The following is a 20,148-nucleotide window of genomic DNA, read 5'->3' as shown; positions in this document are numbered from 1 at the left end:
GGTAGACATGATTAAAATATATTGTAAACATATATGAAATTTTCAAACTGTCATTTAAAAGACTGTCTATAGTCAGAGAAAACAAACACAAAAATAAGACAAAAGTCTCGTTTTATTTTGCTTGTACAGGTATTAAAATACATATATAGATGCGGGTGGAGGTGCATGCACTATCCCAGCACTTAGGAGGCAGAGACAGGAGGATCTCTGTGAGTCCAAGGCCATCTTGGTCTTGATCTACATTCCAGGGTAGCCGGGACTACATAGAGACACCCTGTCTTAAGAAAGAAAGAAAGAAAGAAAGAAAGAAAGAAAGAAAGAAAGAAAGAAAGAAAGAAAGAAAGAAAGAAAGAAAGGAAGGAAGGAAGGAAGGAAGGAAGGAAAAGAAAGGAAGGAAGGAAAAAAGGAAGGAAGGAAGAAAGGAAGGAAGGAGAGAGGAAGGGAAGGAGAAAACTGTGTAACATGTTTCATTGCTGAACATTTGCTATGTATACATTTTTGTTGCTATGTCAAAACAAACCTTCATATATACCTTCTGACTAAACTTTGAATACTAGTCATAGATGCATTACGAATCAAAAAATACATGCTTGTTACATTTATTTATTGTGTGTATATGCATGTGCTCGTGTTCTAGCCAGGGTACCCATGTGGAGGTTGGAGAACCGCTTGCCAGAGTTTGTTCTCTCCTCCCATCGTGTGGGGCCCTGAGATTGAACTCACGTCGTCAGGTTTAGTAATAAGCACCTTTACTGGCTTAGTCATCTTGCCAGTCTATGAATATAATAATTTTATTATGAAAAACAGAACAACAAAAACCCAACCTGCTTTGAGCTCGAGGGTGTTTCGGTTGTTACTGCCGGCAACGCTTCAATCAGTTCTTCTCCAGCTGCGCCATCACTGTCCATTCTACTTCAGAGAGATGGGTCCTGTCTCTCCAGCATCCCCCTATAGAGACCATCTTCAAAAAAATTAACAAAAGTGCTATGTTATTATTGCATTTGCTCAAGGATGAGGAGGGACCAACCAGTTGTCAGACTGGTTCCCAATTGCAACAAGCCTTGCTGGGATCTTCTTCTGGGTGAGAGGAACTCTCTTTCCTCTAAGTTTGAAAAGCACCTGCATAGCTGGAAGCCAAATCTTCCTAACATGGAGAATGCTTGGGTCTACTGAAAGAAGGACTATGTAAGGAAATACCCAGAGCTCCAGAGTCAAGAGATGTCTTGCATGGATCGAGTTCCTGATTCCTGTCAAGGTTCCCAGCCATCATGAACCCTTCATGCAAGGAGCCCTCCCAAGTACGCATGTCCAGTTTCTTTTGGTTACTTTGGTCTTCATCTCAGCTAGTGTGAGCTGGCTTCTTGTTCGCAAACCAAAAGGATCACAGAAAATATAAAGTCTCCTTTTTCTCTTACATAGCCAAGTCCATATACAATAAATGTTTCAGTAATAAACAATCTGTGTAAAAATAACTGGCTGCATGTAGTCTACTCTACACAAAACACATCTTAGTCCCACTCCTGTGATCTTCCCAAGAGTTAGGCAGCCACATCACCAAAGAGCTCCAACCAGAGTCCTGGGATTTCTTTATCTGCGGCTTTTTTACTCTTACTGTAAGATATCTGTGCCCCCTCCTGCCCTCTTAGAGCAAAGCGTGGAAATAAAATGTTCGGAATGAAATATGAAGACAATCCACTGAGCCTGGGTTCATTACTAAACCCTTGCTCCCAGCTCCATTGGTGGCATCTGGAGCACATGGAAGGTCACAAGTTTGGTTGGTATCATGGGGCGAACCACCATATGTCTTTGGATAGATAAGTCGTTCAAGCATTGCTCAAGGTCTGGTAAGGGAGGCAGATGAAGATTCTGGTCACATAACTTGCTGTCCTGTTACCCACCAGAGCTTTGCAAACTGTGGGTGATGAGGTTCTTCAATCTGAACAAAATCAGTTGAGAGTGTTGTCTCTGACACTTCAGAGTGAGAGCTGTTAGGACCTACATTTCAAGCTGGTAAGTCGTGGAACTTGTCTTTTTGGTTCATTTTTCAAGCACATGTGTTATGTGCACATATGTGCATATATTTCTACATGTTTATGTACACATATGTGTGGGAGGATGCAAATGGAGGTCCACAGTTGATGTCAGCAATTGACCTCCATCACTCGTCCACCGTGTTCATTGAAACAAGATTCTCACAATCAAACCCAGAGCTCTCCAATGTGGCTAGTCTCTCTAGCTAGCTTGCTCTGGAGAGTCCATCTCTACCTTCTGAGCCCAGAAGTGCAGGAGGGCTGCCATCCCCCCACCTGGCATTTACATGGATTCTGGGGACTTGAACTTGGTTCTTCACATTTTTGTGTCAAGGGCTTTTAACAACTGAACCATCTCCACAGCTCCAAAATTTGTCTTCTAATATGCAGAGACATGTGGCCATGTGCACACAAACACACACAGGTAATCTGTACTGGATTGCAATGCCGCAGATCTTCAACACTGGGAAATGTGGCAGAAGACTTCCAGCGGGGCTGCCACAGAGTTGGCCTTCTCTTTGTCCGAATCACTTTCTCCCTAATTCTCACCAGTTTGTCAGCCATTCAGAGCTGGCTAGCCAACTCTCCATAGGCTATAGAGTCTTTTCAGCTTCACTGAGATGCTGAGTCTCTGTTCTAATAACTTGATGCTGTCTTTGTAAGCCGCAAAGCAGCCATTGGATCGATAGACAATTCATAAACAAGTCTATGTGGTATGTACTAAAACTCCTCTTCCAGCAGGCTGTGACTGGATCCACCTAGGTCTGTACACTCCGTGATGTACTAACCTCTGTCTCAGCTCCTGCTTTCTGCCCTCAGAAGCTATCTACACAGAAATGCAGTGTGTGCTCACATGCGTGCGCGCACACATACACACACATAATATACAAAATTTTAACACGCATTTTATGCAAACATGTAATAAATCTTATCTATTTGAAAGAGTGCAATATAAAATTAGCAATGCAGTCTTGCTATAAGTGCAAAATTGGAAATAATACATCATTACCAAGCAGCTCAGCAGGGTGTGGCAGCTCACACCTGTCGTCCCAGCCCTGGAAAGACCGAGGCAGGACGACTGTCACAAGTTTGAGGCTCGTCTAGGCTACACAGTGAGACTCTGCCTCAAAAAACACAAGGGAATAAAAAAACAAAATAAGGTACATAATGCTTCTTATTTCATATGACTGGTAGGGTTGATTAATTGATATAGTTCATGTAAAGATCTCAGCACCATATTTGATAGGTAGAAGGACATCAATAAACACTCAATTGTATTAGTAATAATGTTAGTAACCTACTGATCATTCTGCCTGAGGCACAATGGAGGTAGGAGTCCTGTAACTAAAAAAAAAAGAAAGAAAGGAGAAGAGAGAAGAGATAGATACTCTTAAGGAAAAGTCTTGGTTTTCTCAACAGAAAACTAGGTACGTAACAGATCTTTAGGACTCTGGTGAGGATTAGGTCTGCTAACCCCCACACAGAGTTCAGCACCACACTTGGTAAGTAGAGTGTGAGCAATAGAGGCTCATAGTTATCAGTGATGTTATTAAGCATTCTGCCCTAGGCACACTGGAGGAAGGAGTCTCCATCCATTCCAGCTCATCCATCATCAAGAGGTGGCCAGCCAATGCTTTCCATCAAAGGTCACAGAGAAAATATCTGCAGCCAATGAGATGTTGGGTCTCTGTTCCCTAACTCGACACCATCTTGTGTGCCTCCAAATAACCATTGGACAGAAAATTCATAAATCAGTCTGTGTGGCATGTACCAAAACCTTCCAAGTAGCTGTGGCTAGATCCACCTATATCTGTACACTCCAGGATTTACTGACCTCTGTCCCAGCTCCTGCTTTCTGCTATCAGGAGCTGTTAACACAGAAACGTAAGCACACACACACACACACACACATCACACTCACACACACAAGCTTTAAAGACACATTTATGCAAATATATAATATATCTTATCTATTTGAAAGAGTGCAATATAAAATTAGCAATGCAGTCTTGCTATAAGTGCAAAATTGGAAATAATACATCATTACCAAGCAGCTCAGCAGGGTGTGGCAGCTCACACCTGTCGTCCCAGCCCTGGAAAGACCGAGGCAGGACGACTGTCACAAGTTTGAGGCTCGTCTAGGCTACACAGTGAGACTCTGCCTCAAAAAACACAAGGGAATAAAAAATAAAATAAGTACATAATGCTTCTTCTTTCATATGATAGGGTTGATTAAGTGATATAGTTCACGTAAATATCTCAGCACCATATTTGATAGGTAGAAGGACATCAATGAACACTCTACTGTATCAGTAATACTGTTAGTAACCTACTGATCATTCTGCCTGAGGCACAATGGAGGTAGGAGTCCTCTGAGAGGAGAAGGGTGGAGAAGAAGAAGGATACTCTTAAGGAAAAGTCTTGGTTTTCTCAACAGGAAACTAGGTACCTAGGAGTTCTTCTCTCATAGGACTCTAATGAGAATTAGATCTGCTAATTCACATGGAGTTCAGCACCACACTCGATAGGTAGATAGTGATCAGGGAATGCTCACAGTTATCAGTGACGTTATTAGTAACCCACTGCACACACAGAGGTAGGAGTCCTGTGGGTGGGGCACTGGCCAATCGGAGATCTGAAAGTGCTCCAAACATCGCAGGCTCCGACACATTCACGACACTTAGAAAATGCTACATTCTGCTATCAAAAGCACAAACTCAACATCACAAAGTTGTGTCCTAGTTTCTCAGGTCTATCCCACGAGATAATTATTGATCACTAAGATATAAATGAGCTCCGAATAGAGTCTTCCATGGTGTTGAAAATGTTAGTTGTCCGTGATATCAATGACCAGAGAAACCAACTGCCCACTGAGGCCTTGAAATGTTGATGATGCAGCCAAGAGACTGCCTTTGAATGTTTATTACATGTTGGTTCCTTGGCATTTAAACAGCCATGCCTAGTTAGTGGTTACTGTAGTGGCTGACAGAGGAAACTCTACCTGAACTCCTTCTCAAATCCAAATGCCCATATGGCTTTTGCTTGAGAGAAGAAAATCATTCTTAGTTATTGGAAGGCAAGGGAGTCTGTTTGTTACATTGTAGAATATTTGATATCACCCTTTGCCTCTATCCATAGATGCCAGTTGATAGCGGCACCTAATGCTGGAATAATAATAACAAAAAAAATGTCTATTTATATTGCACAAATGCTCCGAGTAGGGGAAGGGTTGAAACCAGTCTTCTGTGGACAACTACTGGCTTAAGTAAACAGCTACTAAGAAATGAAGAAACTGGTCACTTATATAGTTTCTCTCATTTCGACTTAGTTCCAAAGACCCCAAGAGGTGAGTTCTGGCTAAAGAAAGTCTTTTATACATTGTCGGCAGGTTTCTTTTTCACATGCTTTTTCTGGTGGAGCAGCAGGGTGGCCAGTTTCTTAAAGGTTCTCCCACACTGGGCACACGGATCTGGCCTGTCTCCAGAGTGGATCTTCAAGTGATTGTTCAACGTAGTTTTGTCAGTGAAACCTTTGTCACACTTGGTGCACACGAAAGGCTTCTCCCCAGCATGCAGCCTCTCATGCCTCTGGATGCTTGATTTGCACCTAAACGTTTTCCCACATCCCTTGCACCGATACCTGGAGTTTGCCTCGTGTCTTTTCTGGTGCTTGAGAAGGGCTACTTTGCAATCGAAGACTTTCCCGCATTCCGAGCAGTCCACTCGGGCCCCGGGCACGTGGCTCTGCTTGTGCTCTGCTAAGTAAGTGCTGTTTCGGAAGTGCCGCCCGCACTTGTCACACCTGTAGGGCTTTACCTTCAGGTGGAGCCGCTGGTGCTCCGAAAGATGGGAGTTGACCCTGAAGGATTTCCCACATACCTGGCAGCGGTATGGCTTCTCTCCGGTGTGGATCCTCTTGTGCTCCCTCAGCGACGAGCTGCGGCCGAAGCATTTGTCACACTCTCCGCACTTGTAGGGTCTCTCCCCCGTGTGGATCCGTTGGTGGCGAGTGAGCTTCGTGCTCTGCTTGAAGGTTTTCCCACACTCGTCACATTTGAAGGGTTTCTCCCCCGAGTGGATCCTGCAGTGATTGTTGAGAGTGGAGCTGCTGTTGAAGGCTTTGCCACACTCCTTACACTTGTAGGGTCTCACCCCCGTGTGAATTCGGTAGTGTGTAAGGAAGTACGAGAGGTGCCTGAAAGATTTCCCGCAAGTGTCGCACTTGTGGGGTTTCTCTCCTGTGTGAATTCTCTCGTGCTCCACGAGGTGGAGGGTCTGGTTGAAGGTTTTCCCACATTCCTTACATTTAAAGTGGTTCTTACCTTGTCGGGCAGGCTTACGCTTGGGCTTGGTGGAGTTGCTGCCATACTGTGTTTTTTCATGAGAGTCTTTCCCCAAAGTCGACTTTTCAGGAGGGGTGCTCCGTGGTGCTGTAGCTGCTGACTCTTTACTCGAAGATGTTCCTGGGGTCACAGACCCATGCTCCTTAGTGCCGGGAATAATTGCTTTGCCTGCTTCTCTTGTCGAAGTTGGGCCACACTTCTCCTTTCTCTGAGATGGCCTGACATCGCTTTTGGAAGGCTTTTCTGCACTCAAACTCTTGGAACCACCCCCTTGATCTGCTTTCTTCTGCTTCTCCCGAGACGTTGTCTTAGAATTGTCTGGCTTTGGGATTTCTGTCTTCGAATTATTCCCTGTCTTCTTTCCTAAAGGAGATTTAAAGGTTTAAATTACAAAAAGAGAGAGAGTGTGTGTGTGTGTGTGCACGCATGCATGCGTGCACCTGTATGTGATCACGCCTGTATGTGAGCATGCCTCTGTATGTGAGTATATGCATGTGAGTGCAGGTGCCTGTGCAGCCACAAGAGGGCATCGAATGTCCTGGACCTAGAGTTATAGGTAGTTGTAAGCTGCCTGACATGGGTGCTTGGAACTGAATCCTGGTCCTTGCAAGAACAGTAAACATTCTTATCACTGAACCATCTCTCCAGCTCCATGAAGGATCACAAAGAGGTGTTTCATGTCTGGCTTTGTTTTAATGAAAAATGTTTACTAATAATTAGAATATAACATATGCATGAAAGCATAAAATATAAAATATTTGTTTGGCATTCACAAAGTGAATATAATCATGTCTATAGCACCAAGGTTACTCTCAGAAGCAGGTAAGCAATCATTTCCACCCCAACCCTTTCTCATTTTCCTTCTAGTCATTGTCTTCACATTCTTGGAACTTAAGTAATGGTGGAGGGATGGGGTGTGCCACAGTTTGCATGTGGAAGTCGGAGGCCACCTTGTGGTAATTGGTTCTTTCCTTTCCCATGGGTTCCAGGATCCAGCCAATACAGGTTGTCAAGTTTGGTGGCAAGTGCTTACCTGCTGAGGCATCTTACTGCCCCAGCCCTGGCTTCTAATATTATAAATTAGTTTTGTCTGCTCTGAGCTAACTTATGAGCAGCTATAGTATGCTCTCTTTAGTACCTGACCGTCTGCACTTAATGCTATGTGTGAGAGTCACCCACATTATTTCATTATTTTGTATCATGGTTCTCTCTCACTTGCATTATTTATAATATCTCTTGATGTGAATATTCCGAATATATATTTCACTATTTTCTCACTTATTTGGATCTGGGTAGACCTCAGTCTGAGGCACTCTGGATAGAATTGCACATTTCTGTCATGTCTGTAGCTGGGACTATAGTTGTTGGGGTAGCCACGATAGAGATGTACAGTTCTGGTAGATATTGTCTGATGGTTATTTTCCCCAGACACCTCCACCAGTCAGCACTTCCATCAGCAGTCTACGGGAGCTCTTGATGCTCTATCTCTACAATTGACTTAATGCTGGCGTCCTTCCTGCTTAATTCCTAATAAGATGGCACTTGCAGGTGGGGCCCCTGAGAGGTCATTTATGTCATGAAGATGAACCCCCCCCCCCCATAAATGGGATTTTTATTTTAAAAAGAGGCCAGAGATCTTTCTGGATTTCTTAACGCCTTGTAAGCACATGAAGAAGAGCCTCTGACTCAAAAGAAGGTTCTCCCTACGGTTCTCTAGGGCTTGTATCCCAAACCTGGACTTCCTACATCAGAACTACGAAGGTAAGCTTATGTTCTGTGTACGTCACCAGGACTCTCTTTGTCCTGGCGGCTAACAAAGCCCTAGATGATGCCCCCAGAGCATTCGCACTTCACAGTTTAGTCATTTTAACGGAGAGGTACTAGGGTCACTGAAACTCACAATTGTTCTTATATCTGACACATAAGGCAGATTCGATAAGGAATGTAAGAAAGTCTGGAAACTACTGTGTTAAGAAAAATAAGGCAGACTCAGGAAGACAAAAATTGCATATTTTCTCTCATATGGAGAGCCTATATTCCAATCTTCCTATACGTGTGTGCACATCTTTAGGTGTGGGTGAGTGTAGGCCATGAATTAGCTCCCACTTCTTTAACCTCCTCTCCTAGGGCAGAGACAGGAGGATTCTGAGAACTCACTAGCTGGCCAGCCCAGCCAGAAGGTGAGCTTCTGGTTCAGTGAAGGACCCTGCCTTAAGAAAATACGATGGAGAGAGATAGAGGGAGGCACCTGATATCTTGCTCTGGCCTACATGGGCACCCACACCCTCATGAGGACACAACACACAAACACACACTCTCTCTTTCTTTCACACATACCCATACGTACTCAATCACACTCACATATACTCACACTGTCACACAAATCACACATTCACACACATGCTCTCTCATACACTCAATCACACACTTACACATACTCACACCCACTTTCATACACATTCAAATACACTCTCACACACTCACATATACTCACATTCACACATTCAGTCACACACTCACACAATGCACTCTTACACACTCACCCAACCACACACTTACATACTCACACACTCACACACACGCTTTCATACAATACACTCTCTTGTACAGATGTACACACACCCACTCACACTCTCTCACACACATTTACCCACTCAAAGATAAAAAGGAAAACGTTCTGGTGGGAGCAATAACCGAGAAAGAGTGCAGAATCATCATTCGAGGGAAAGAGAGCCAGCATGACAGTCTAGAGTCAGGCTGTCACCTGCAAACCCGAGGGCAAAGGGAAGGAAGAAGTACGGTACCAAACTGGAGAATGCCAGCACCTCTGGGGCTAGGAGAAAGACACAGCTTGCCTCAAATGAATCAAGTTCTGTAGTCACCCATCAAGTTCCCAGCATGACGGAGGATGGGGATGATTGACAGACGTTAGAATGGCCCTGGGACTCACCTGCAGAGGTGTCGCTCCGGCTGACTCCTGCCTCACCTTGCTGGCATTCTCCAGGAACATCATTCTCTTTGGCAAAAAGGTCAACGCCCTGTTCTAATCTGGTGATCAGCCTTGGCTTGAAAATATAATATTCTGTTCCACAGAAAAAGAAGAAAAAAAAACTGCTGCATGTCTCCCAAGAATCCCTTTCTAAACAAGTGTCTGCCCAGAAAGGAGAGTGCTAAGAGATTTTCACAAAGAACAGCCAACTGGAACAGGGAGACAATTACTCCTTAGCCTTGTCCTGCTCCACCCCCATCACAACAGCTCAAATTTCTGCTAATCCAGGAGCCCACTACCATATCAGCCAATCAACCCATTCTTGGCCCCACTGACCACCAGGATTGGCTTAACTGTGCTCCTCTGACTTAAGCCAGAGCGGTCAGTGCCTGTGAGGAGTCGGGAGTGGGCGCCGTAGGCATTCATTCTCAATACATTCCACCCCCTCCCACGCATATGAGTTAAAAACTAAACTTCTAAAGTGGAGGATTGTTGAAAAGCACCATTCTTCAGATGAGGCCAACAGCACCCAATTTGCAGGGTCTGAATTTAGTTCTATGGCAGAGTTCATTCCTGGGAACCACAGCCTCTCGGAATTGCGACCCACAGACCCTTGTGAACCCAGAAGGCATTGCCGATCATCCTTACCCACAGAGATCAGGTTCCCGTAGTTCTCCAGCATCACATCCTTGTACAGGTCCTTCTGAGCAGGCTCCAGTAGCTGCCACTCTTTCTGGCTGAAGTACACAGCTACATCTTTGAAGATCACTGGTTCCTATAACACCAAAGTCCCACTACCGCTCATACGAGGCCTCGTCTTCCCCTTGGCCCAGGAGAGGAGATGCAAAGAGGTGGGCGTTTGAGCTGTATTCAAAATTCTACACCGTTGCAGACTGCGAAGATGGCCCTGGTACCTTCTTACTTCGCGCTAGGTCCATACTATTTGTGTGTGTATTTGTGTGCGTGTGTGTTTAATGTGTATATGTGTGTGTGTGGTTTATGTCACATGTGTGCAGGTGCTTGTGAAGGCCAGAAGAGGATGCCAGATCCTCCCGAACTGGAGTCCCAGGTCACTGTGAGCTGCCTAATGTAGGTGCTGGGAACCAAGTTCAGGTCCTCCGCAAGAGCAGGAAGTGGCCTTGACTGCTGACCTGTTCTTTGTCCCTCAGCGTGATCATTTGCTTCAATTATTAACTTGACACAACACAGAATCACCCGGACAGAGAGAGTCTCAGTCAGGAATTGTCTAGATCAAGTAGGTCTCTTGGGGGAAGGGTTATCTTAATTGAGTTCCTTAAGACGGAAAGACCCACCCTGAATGTGGCTGCATGATTTCATGGTCTCAGCTCTGGACAGTATAAGAGTAGAGAAATCTAGCTGGGTGCTAAGCAAGCAGGCAGCGTGGGTGCGTTCCTTTCTCTGCTCTTGATTGTGGATGGGATGCTTCTAGTCCCTGCCTTGACTTCTCCACAGTAAGGAATGGACTAGGACCTGGAACTACAGGCCAAATAACTCCCCCCTTCAGTTGCGCTCTGCCATGGTATTTTATTGCAGCAATGGAAATGAAGCTAGGAGTGTGTGACCAGGCACTGTCTTCCCATTCTGGACCCAGGTTTGGTTAATGGGATATTGGAAAGCTATGACATAAGCAAAAGCTTTTTACACTGTTTAAGACTCAGGGGCTGGAGAGATGGCTCACTGATAAGAGTGGGCACCCCTTGCCCACTGAGCTATCTCGCTGGCCCCGTATTTGCTTTTAGAAGGACCAAAGAAAAGGACCTTCCTTTCCTACACCCCACTTCTGTTGGTTCAGATTGTGAGCTGAACCGGGGTGAATGCTCCTCAGCACCCTACGGAAGAACAAGATCAAAGGTCCCTGGCTCGGCCAGCCCTGAATGCTCACACACAGACTATAACGTAAAGACCGCAGCACCATTCTATTCAAACACTTCACATGGCCACAGCCAAATGTGTGTCCTTCTAGAGCACGCAGTGCAGAGCAGGGAGAAGGGGCCTGGACACGGCCTCGGGGGCACCCCAGGGTGGCATGGCGGGTGCTAGAAGATCATGCCCAGGAGACCTCTCCACGTGTTTGAAAGAGTAGGTGACAGCTGAGGATCCAGTGCCGAGGAGGAAGGTAGAGCAGAGCGGAGCAGAGCGAGGTCACTCAGAAGGTCAATACCGAAGGGAAAGAGCTTCAAGAGGAAAGAAGAACACAGAAGGAAGGAGAGAAGGTTAGCATCGCCTTAGAGTGAGCACTCTACAGTTACAGGGGCGGGGCGTGTGGAGTCAGCGCCAGGGTCTTGGGTTTGAATTCCCCTGACCATCAACGAGCTGGGGGCCCGTGGAGGAGTGACTTCCCACGCCTCTGTTTCCACATCTGTGAGATGGGAAGAGATCAATCAATCTCCAGCGCTGAAAACGATCGCCGATCTTAGGAAACACAGACTGAAGTATTCAGAGGGGGGCGCGATAATGCACGCACTCTATGCTCGATGGCTTTGGAAACAAGAATGCAGATGGCAGGGCAACAGGAGAAATGTCAGACATTGGGTGACCTTTGTGCAATTCTTATAACTTCCTTGTGAGTCTTAAAGTATTATTTCTGTGTATGTGTACGTGGTGTATGTGTATGTATATGTATCTGTGTAGTATGTCTGTGTGGTGTAAATGTATGGTGGATATGTACATGTGGTGTATATATATGTAGGTATGTATACGTGTGTAGTATATGTGTACGTATACACAGTGGTTATGTATGTATAGGTGGATAGTGAATATGTGTATGTGTTGATGTATGTGTCCAATGTGTATGTGTACGTATATGTATAAATGTAGTCTGTGTATGTGTAAGTGTATGTTTGTGTATATGTATAGTATGTGTATTCGTGTATGTATGTGTAGTATGTGAGTATAGGTGTGTTTGGGTATGTGTATATATACGTGTATATTGGGTATGTGTATACTGTATATGTGTAGGTATATGTGTAAATGTATGTATATGTGTATGTGTATAGCGTGTATATGTATGTGTATGTGTATATGTATGTAATCTCTGTGTATGTGGTGTATGTGTATACGTATGTGTATAGTGGGTATGTCTCTGTGAATGTATATGTGTATGATGTATATGTGTATATGTATGGTGTGTATGTGGGTGTGTATATATATGTGGGTGTGTGAATGTATGTGTATATATATGTGGGCGTGTAAATGTATGTATGTATATATGTATGTGTGTACATGTGTGTGTATCTCTGTATGTGCATTGTGTATGTGTGCATGTGAGTGTTGTTGTTGCTAATAGGAAAGACGGTCCAGTCCTCCAGTTGCTGAGGAGAAGCCCATGTGAGCCTCCAGGTACTTCAGACTTGCTGATGGCTGCCCATCTCTCCCCATCTCTCCTCTGGAACTCTCATTTGCCACAGTGCCCCTCCAGGATTCTGTCCCAGCAGTCTGAGCAACCCTGAGGTCAAAGCAAGTCTCTGGACCAGTTCTCACTGGTCAGGACTGAGTCACAACGCCCAGCCTTGAATCAATTGCTATTCCCCGAGTAAGCTTGGAAGTGGGGTGAGGTTCAGATCAGCCTCTCCCTACATCGCCCCGTCCAAGGCCCAGGGAACACTGAAGAAGGGGGAGGTGGAAAGAATGTAAGAGCTGGAGGATGAAGAGGAGGGCTGTGAAATGCTGTCTTCTGGATATGACATGGCCGTTGCACTCATGAACACACAGCAGCTGTGGAGACCTGCACAAGAGTAGGCCCATCAACATCCCATAATTACAGGGGGAGGGGATTACGAGACCCCACCTTGGGAACTATCCGTGCTTAATGTTTGCCAGGGGAAGGGAACGTCATTTTCTTCAATGGTGTAACCACTGTTAACTTTCCCACGCTCCAGGAGATAACCCCACACCCATGCTAATACAACCAACCCTAATTACATTCATGGGCCAAAAAAGAAAGGTATGAAAACAGGAGGGGGGTTCTAGTTGGGACACAGTAGGGATGGGAGGATCGAGAGAAGACAATGGGTGTGTGTGTATGGATACAGTCATGATAGAGTATGTGTGTGTGGAACTGTCAAAAAATGATACTAAATTGAAAGCTTGGATAGCGTAACAAAAGTCATTAACATAAAAGAATTTAAAGAAAAATATCAGCTTCATCCAAAGTGGTGGGAAGACAAGGCATCCCCAAAGGGAAATCAGAAGTGCCTGCGTAAGGAGATGTGGATTCCAGGGCGACTGCGCCAAGGCTGGCTGCTTCAGAAGAACCATTCACGAGCTCCTTCCTTCACCCATGCACACACCCATTGTCCATCACCCTTTCAGCCCAGATGCAGAAAGTGTGTTAAAAGTCCAGACCAGACTGCTGCTCAGGCCAGGTCAGCTCGCAGAGTCCTCTTTCTTCTGTAAAGAAAAGGGTGAGCCCCCTCTTGAGGGAGAGTCTGTCTGCCAATCTCTAACCATCTCCCCAGGCACCCAGATTCCAGGAGAAGGGCAGGCATCATTCTTACTTCAACAAGCTAGTTTGCAGGACTAAGCGACATCAGAGAGTATAATGGGTACGAATCAATGAGGCATGCCCCCTCTTCTCTGACATTCTAGAAGCCCTTCTAGAATTCCTTCTGAAGAATTCCTTCCTCTACCCCTGCTACCTGAATGAGGGCTCATGCTGTGAAACTTTCTCCCCGACCCCAGACCTATAAGAAGGGACCTCCCCTCCCTTACTTTTGTGTTTGAACTCTTCTCAGAGGCCCTGCCATACTGCTATCTGCCTATCTATGAGTTAATAAACTTTTTACCCTCAAAGGGCAAGGTGCAATAGTCTTACTCTTGAAAATGGACACCCCACACCCCATCAAGACCTTTCCATCTCCACCACTCATCACATTTGTTTCTGGGCAGAGGGGATGTGTCAGTAACTCACCAGAAGACAAGGGACAAGGTCCCTGCCCTCACAGATGGGGAAGAAGAGACAGGCGATGAACAAGTTAAAATATATGGTATTGCCAGGTGGCAATACCTGCTATAGAGAACATGAAAGATAACTTGGTGGTGAGAGTGCTCAGCTGGTCTTGCGGAGGACCAGAGTTCAGTTCCCAACACTCATGGCTGGCAGCTCACAACCGCCTGCAATTCAAGCCCTAGAGGTCTGATGCCCTCTTCTGGCTTCCAGGACTCTGTATTCATATGCACACACATACACACATACACCTAGTTAAAAATAAAATAAATCTTAAAGAAAGAGAAGGAAGGAAATTAGGATGTTGGTGTCATCCTATCAGGAGCGGAAATTAGGAAAGAGGGGAGCATCGCTTAGAAAAATGCCCTTCCCTGAGGTGGTCCTGGTTGGAATGTACAACTAGGGCAGACCCCCGAGCTGGGCTGAAAGGTGGGGATGCCCTTGCCTTCTGTAGACCAAGCTAGCTTCTGATCAAAGGAAGGAACCCACAGCTTACCTTGTACCAAGTTGGCAGCAACGTGGTTGGAACTCTTCGCTTCTTTTCAGAGAGCTGGCTTAGTGTCTGATCAGGATTCGGTAAAGGTGTGGCTGGTGGAGGAGGAAGGAGGTGTGAGGCTGTTCCGGTTTCTAAGAGTAGGGAAACCCATTCACAATAAACCTTTAATAAGGATACAAAGCCATTCACAATAAATCCTTAACGGGGATGCAAACCCATTCACAATAAACCCTTAATGGGCAAGCATTGACTAACGCTGATGTGTACTGTGCACTGTCCTACATTCCCGGCAATTATTTGAGTGTTCAGAGCAATCCTAGCAAAAGTGAAGCAAAGCCCTGTGCGGTACCCAGAGTAAGCTACCACACGTGTGAAAAACTATGCATAGATACTATAGATACTATAGATACTAAAAGCATCTATGCATACTTTTCCACACATGCGGATACACATGTAATGGATACACAGATGGATAGTTCACACATGTCATGGATACACAAAAGAATAATTCACACATGTCATAGATGCACACATGGATAGTTCACACATGTCATGGACACACGAAAGGATAGTTCACACGTGTCATGGATACACGAATGGAAATTTCACACCTGGAATGGATACACAAATAGTTGGTTATGAAAGCAGCACTTTCTGGCTACCACAAGAAACCGGAAAGTACTCCCTCTAGGCAAAGAGCCAGGTTGCTGGGGAAGGAGAAGTAATACTACTTTTAATTGTGAAGCCCGCTGCCATTAGACATCGTTGCCAGGCAAGCAGGATGTCTTAGCGGGTAAAAGGTATCTGCTTCTAAGCCCGAGGACCTGAGTTTGATCCCTGGGACCCACACAGTAAAAGGACTGCAGTAATTCAGAAAGTCATCCTCTGACCAAAACTGTAATTAAAAATTGTAAGGAAGCTTGTACCTCTTGATCCCAACATTGACCCTGAAAGTGTTCTAACAACACCGAGATCCGTTGAAGAATTACCCAGGGAACAGCCATTCACCTAAATCTCTAAGTTGCTTTGGTCATGGTGTTTTACCATAGCACTATACAGACAACTGATATACGACCCCGAGAGAACTCTGAGCACAGATATGTGGGGGTGAGGGAAGGTCTCGTGTCTAAATTCTTGCCATCAGTCAGGCCTAGGAGGTTCACCCTACACACACCCATGTTTTCTGGAACCATTCGTCTCTTACCTTTACTAACTGGGGTTTTAGTGTTCACCTCTGCGTTCTTCTTCCTCTTCATGGCGAGAGAAGGAAGTACTGCATGAAATACAGGTAGGACTACTAGGTGAGGGGATCTTTGTGGCCTCAGGCAGGGGGTGGAAGGTCTTCAGGCTCCATGTCCCTAATAGGAAAGCAATGTCATTAAAGCCTCTGCCCTAGAAGGTTAGTGAGATGTCTGCTGTGCTCAGTAAGGGGAGAGCCGGGGTTGCGGGTCCTGCCTCCTTTTAAAGTTATTTGTTAACCATGTTTTGTTTGTTTGTTTTGGAAGGGTGTTCTCTTTCCACCGTGGGAGGGTCCTGGGGTCACCAGGCTAGGCAGCAAATGTTCTACCCACCAAGCCATCTTGATGGCTCTCTTAGGGTCCTTTTTAAGAGAAGGTGGGAAGGAATGGGTGAGATGGCTCAGCAGGTGAAAACTCCTGCCGCCAGGCTTGAGGACATAGATTTGATACCAGGATACTGGGAGGTGGAAGAGAACTGACTCCTGCAAGGTATACTCTGGCCTCTTGATACACACACACACATACACACACACACACACACACACACACCCCTGAAACACATACACAGAGGAAACAAACCAACAAATAAATGTGGAAAAAGAAAATGAGACAGAGAAAGCAATCGGCTCATGCCTGTATTCTTTGCTGTTTGGGAGGCTGAAGTGAGAGGATCCCAAGTTCAAGACCTGCCTAACCTACGGGCATGAAATCTGGTTACACCAACATGAAATTTCTCATCTCACCTAGCCAACATGAGAGCCAGGAAGTTATAAAAAGGAGAGAGCTCAGGGCTGGAGAGATGGCTTTGCAGTTAAAAGTATTTAGTACTCATGCAGAAGACCTGAATTCAGGGTCCACAACTGCCTGTAACTCCAGCTCCAGAGATCCGATGCTCTCTTCTTGTCTCCACAGGCACTGCATGCATGTGACACACATATGCCCGTGCAGGAACATGTACGTAGACACAAAAAGTAAATAAATTAAAAAAAATTAAAAGCAAGAATTTATGACTGATGACTGAGACTAGAACTTTATAATTTTCTGAAGTCTCATGAGAAATTCCTTTCTGACCTACACACATGCCCAGGCTTGACACACCTTTCACATGTGCACACATGTGTGTAATGGATTCCACCTTCAGCATACTGACATGCTCTGACAGGACACTCTTCCACAACAGCTTCTCCACCAATGAGCTATTGCCAGGTGATCCTTCAGGTCTCCAAACCAACGAGCTTTGTATCCAAGCAGTATTCATCAATCTCTCCCTTTTCTTTTTATCTATGGGGGATGTGTGTGTGTGTGTGTGTGCTTGTGTGTGTATCTGTGTGTGTGCGCACGTGTGTCTGTGTGTGTGTACGTGTGTGCGTGTGTATCCATGTGCACGCAGTGTGCATTATGTGCTGGATCCCCTGGAGCTGCAGTTTTAGGCATTTGTGATGCTCTTATCTGTGGATACAGGAAAAGGTCCTCCGCGAGTGAAGAAAGTCCTCTTAACTGCGGAGCCATCTCTCAGCCCCCATCACTCCATTTTCTGCTAATAAATCTTCTCCCTTTGTCTCAGCTTTGAATACACCCATAATTTACCTCGGCACATCGCGTTCTCAAAGAAATACCATGACTCCTTAGGGATTCTCTCTTGGATTGCTTCCGAGATTGATCACTATGGATGTAAAAGCGATGAGGGAAACTCAAAACTGTAAATCGTATCGACTTCTAGGGCCTGGAATACAGCCAGTACTCGGTAAGGACGGCTCTTAGGAAACATCCAGATCCCCATGTTGTTTCAATCCTGTTCTAAAGTGATGAATTTAAACGCCCAGGTCCAAAGCCCAGCTCAGTCTCCAGCCCTCCTCTGACTCACTCAGGGACGTTAAGCCCAACACATTGGGTTAATGGTATCAGGAGAGTAGAAACTTAATCTGAACACAGTGTGTAGAGATGGGGCCTTCACAGGGCGTGACTGGGTTTGGGAGGAGCCCCATCATGCAATCATTTCTATTTTTTTCTGATTCATTTTATGGAGGACGTGTTTGTGTGTGTGTGTGTGTGTGTGTGTGTGTGTGTGTGTGTGTGTGTGACTGAGTCTGAGTATAGGGTCAGAGGACAACTTACAGGAGTTGGTTTACTCCTTTCACCCAGTGGGGCTCAGAGATTGAACTCAGATCCTCAGCACCTTTATGCTCTGAGCCATCTTGCTAACTCATGCAAAGAGAGGGAGAGAGATGGAGTAACATGCATTCCCACCAGGAGGCAATCTAGCTAAACTGAGTAACCGTGCTGAGTGCCTGACCACACATACATATGTATATATGTATGTATACATGTATGTACGTATGTATATATATGCTTTTAGACCCTAAACTTATGAGTTAAATGCTCATTTCTTTATGGGGCAGCCCCTCTTAGGAATGTCTTTTTGCACGGTGTGTGTGTGTGGGGGGGAGCCCGTGTATGCTCTCCTGTGTAGTGGGCAATGACGTGGAGGGAGTGTGTGTTCACATTGTATCTGTGTGTATGTGGAACCCCAAGTTTCCAAAATATGTCAGGCGTCATCCTTGAGTCTTCTCCTCTTTCTATATTGAGTCAGGGACTTTCAGTAAACCCACCCTGTTTTAGTTAGTCAGGCTGACCAGCTTTCTCTGGGGGTTCTGTCTCCTCTTCCCCTGCAGTGGGATTACAGGTAGGCCACCCTATCCCCGCCTGACTTTTGTGTGGATTCAGAGGCTCTGGAATCCTAATCCTTATGTTCACACAGCAAGTGATTTACCTGCTTCCCTACCCACCCACACACATTGACTTTTCTTTTTCATTAAGACAGAATCTCATGTATCCCCGCTTGGCTTTGAACTAGATAAACAAGGAGGACTGTGGATTTCTGAGTCTCTTGCCTTCACCTCCCTCGAGCTGGGAACACAGGCATCCTCCACCATGTCCAGTTGACTCAGTACTAGGGATGAAACCCAAGGCTTCCTGGATGCTGGATGCGGCAAATGCACTCTCCCAACTGAATTACATCCCAGCTCTCTCTGCATGTGACAGTGGTAAAGAAAAAGTATCTATACTCCTCCCTGGACCTTGCGCAAACGACTCTTCTGCCTAGGTTCCACAGACTCTGAAATGGGGGTGTTAGACAATTCCTTTACAGATTTCCTGTGGAGATGGCTGGTTCCCTGTAGCCCTCAATAGAAGGCACCGGGAGAAGTCAGCTCTGTAGTAAGGATGGTCAATTAAAGGGCTTGCTGCTAGCTCCCGATCGCCCCAGGTGCTGCTACAAGCCTGAGAGCACAATGAAGGGTGTGTGCTGGAGCGAGCTGTTTCTGGGGACGAAGGGACGGTGACTCCCAGTTGACTGTTCTTTAGCTGTGAGACCTTAAGGGACCAGGTTGGCAGATTCGATAAATAAAAATACTTGGAATGCAATTAAATTAACTTTCAGATAAGCAAAGAATAATTTTCAATTATAGAAACATTCTCAAATACTACTTGTGGCATGCCTATGCAAAAGAATAGTCGTGTGTGTGCGCGCGCGTGTGTGTGTGTTGTGTGTTCATGTGGGGGTGCATGTGTATGCAAGTTCATGTAGAAGCCTCAGGAACCATCCATTTTGTTTTTTGAACAAGGGTCCTTTACTACAGTCTTGAATCCACTTATTGAGCTAGACTTGCTGGCCGAGGAATCCCTGGGTCCCTCCTAGCCCCTTTTTTTTCCAGTGTGGGGATTACATACCTGGTGTTTTATGTGAGTAGAATCCTGGTTCCTCATACTTGCACGGCAGGAACTTTTTTGACTGTGTCACGTCCTAGCCCCAAAGAATTATTTTTTAATACATTTAATAACTAGCTTTTATATATGCATCCCCATATAATATTTGAAAATTATTTTTTAAATTATTTGAAATAAAATTTAAATAGTGCCCCATATTTTAACTGATAATTTGAACACCAGGCTGGTTGCTCGACATTTTTATAGTTTCTCTCAAAGACAAAACAAACGAACAAACAAACAAACAAAAAAACAAAAGTAGATTCAGAGGGTCAGGGAGATAGCGAAGTGGGTCAAAGTGTTGGTCACACAAGCCTGATAA

At 45.3% G+C, this 20,148-nt stretch overlaps 1 protein-coding gene across 3 annotated transcripts; it reads right to left on the bottom strand.

Annotated features, from left to right (window-relative positions):
* Positions 1-412: 412 nt before the first annotated feature.
* LOC126491660 (zinc finger protein 501-like) lies at positions 413-19,865 on the bottom strand. Of its 3 annotated transcripts, XM_050127474.1 has the most exons (6): positions 19,791-19,865; positions 16,028-16,181; positions 14,824-14,915; positions 10,010-10,136; positions 9,323-9,454; positions 413-6,735 (listed from the first exon to the last, which is right to left on the bottom strand). In XM_050127474.1, exons 2-6 carry the CDS (start codon positions 16,077-16,079, stop codon positions 5,402-5,404), a joined length of 1,737 nt encoding a protein of 578 aa, XP_049983431.1. In that variant the 5' UTR covers positions 16,080-16,181; positions 19,791-19,865; the 3' UTR covers positions 413-5,401. The 3 variants fall into 3 exon arrangements, with proteins under 3 accessions (XP_049983431.1, XP_049983433.1, XP_049983432.1); XM_050127476.1 differs by lacking the exon at positions 19,791-19,865 and having other exon boundaries at positions 10,010-13,106; positions 16,028-16,065; XM_050127475.1 differs by lacking the exons at positions 16,028-16,181; positions 19,791-19,865 and having other exon boundaries at positions 10,010-13,106; positions 14,824-14,950.
* Between the last annotated feature and the right edge of the window lie 283 nt (positions 19,866-20,148).

This window comes from Alexandromys fortis, unplaced genomic scaffold (assembly GCF_014885135.2).
Source record: "Alexandromys fortis isolate MF-2015 unplaced genomic scaffold, M_Fortis_MF-2015_v1.1 scaffold_267, whole genome shotgun sequence".
Lineage (NCBI taxonomy): Eukaryota > Metazoa > Chordata > Mammalia > Rodentia > Cricetidae > Alexandromys > Alexandromys fortis.
The sequence above is the reverse complement of the archived record's forward strand: the minus strand, read 5'-3'. Positions and strand labels throughout refer to the sequence as shown.

What these genes read in the sequence shown, in the direction of transcription:
- LOC126491660 (XM_050127474.1), bottom strand. Translation starts at nt 16,079, where the DNA reads ATGAAGAGGAAGAAGAACGCAGAGGTGAACACTAAAACCCCAGTTAGT. An exon ending in TGCTGCCAACTTGGTACAAG is followed by an intron (nt 10,137 to 14,823) that starts GTAAGCTGTGGG and finishes TTGGTGTTATAG; the next exon opens with GAACCAGTGATCTTCAAAGA. An exon ending in CGGGAACCTGATCTCTGTGG is followed by an intron (nt 9,455 to 10,009) that starts GTAAGGATGATC and finishes TCTGTGGAACAG; the next exon opens with AATATTATATTTTCAAGCCA.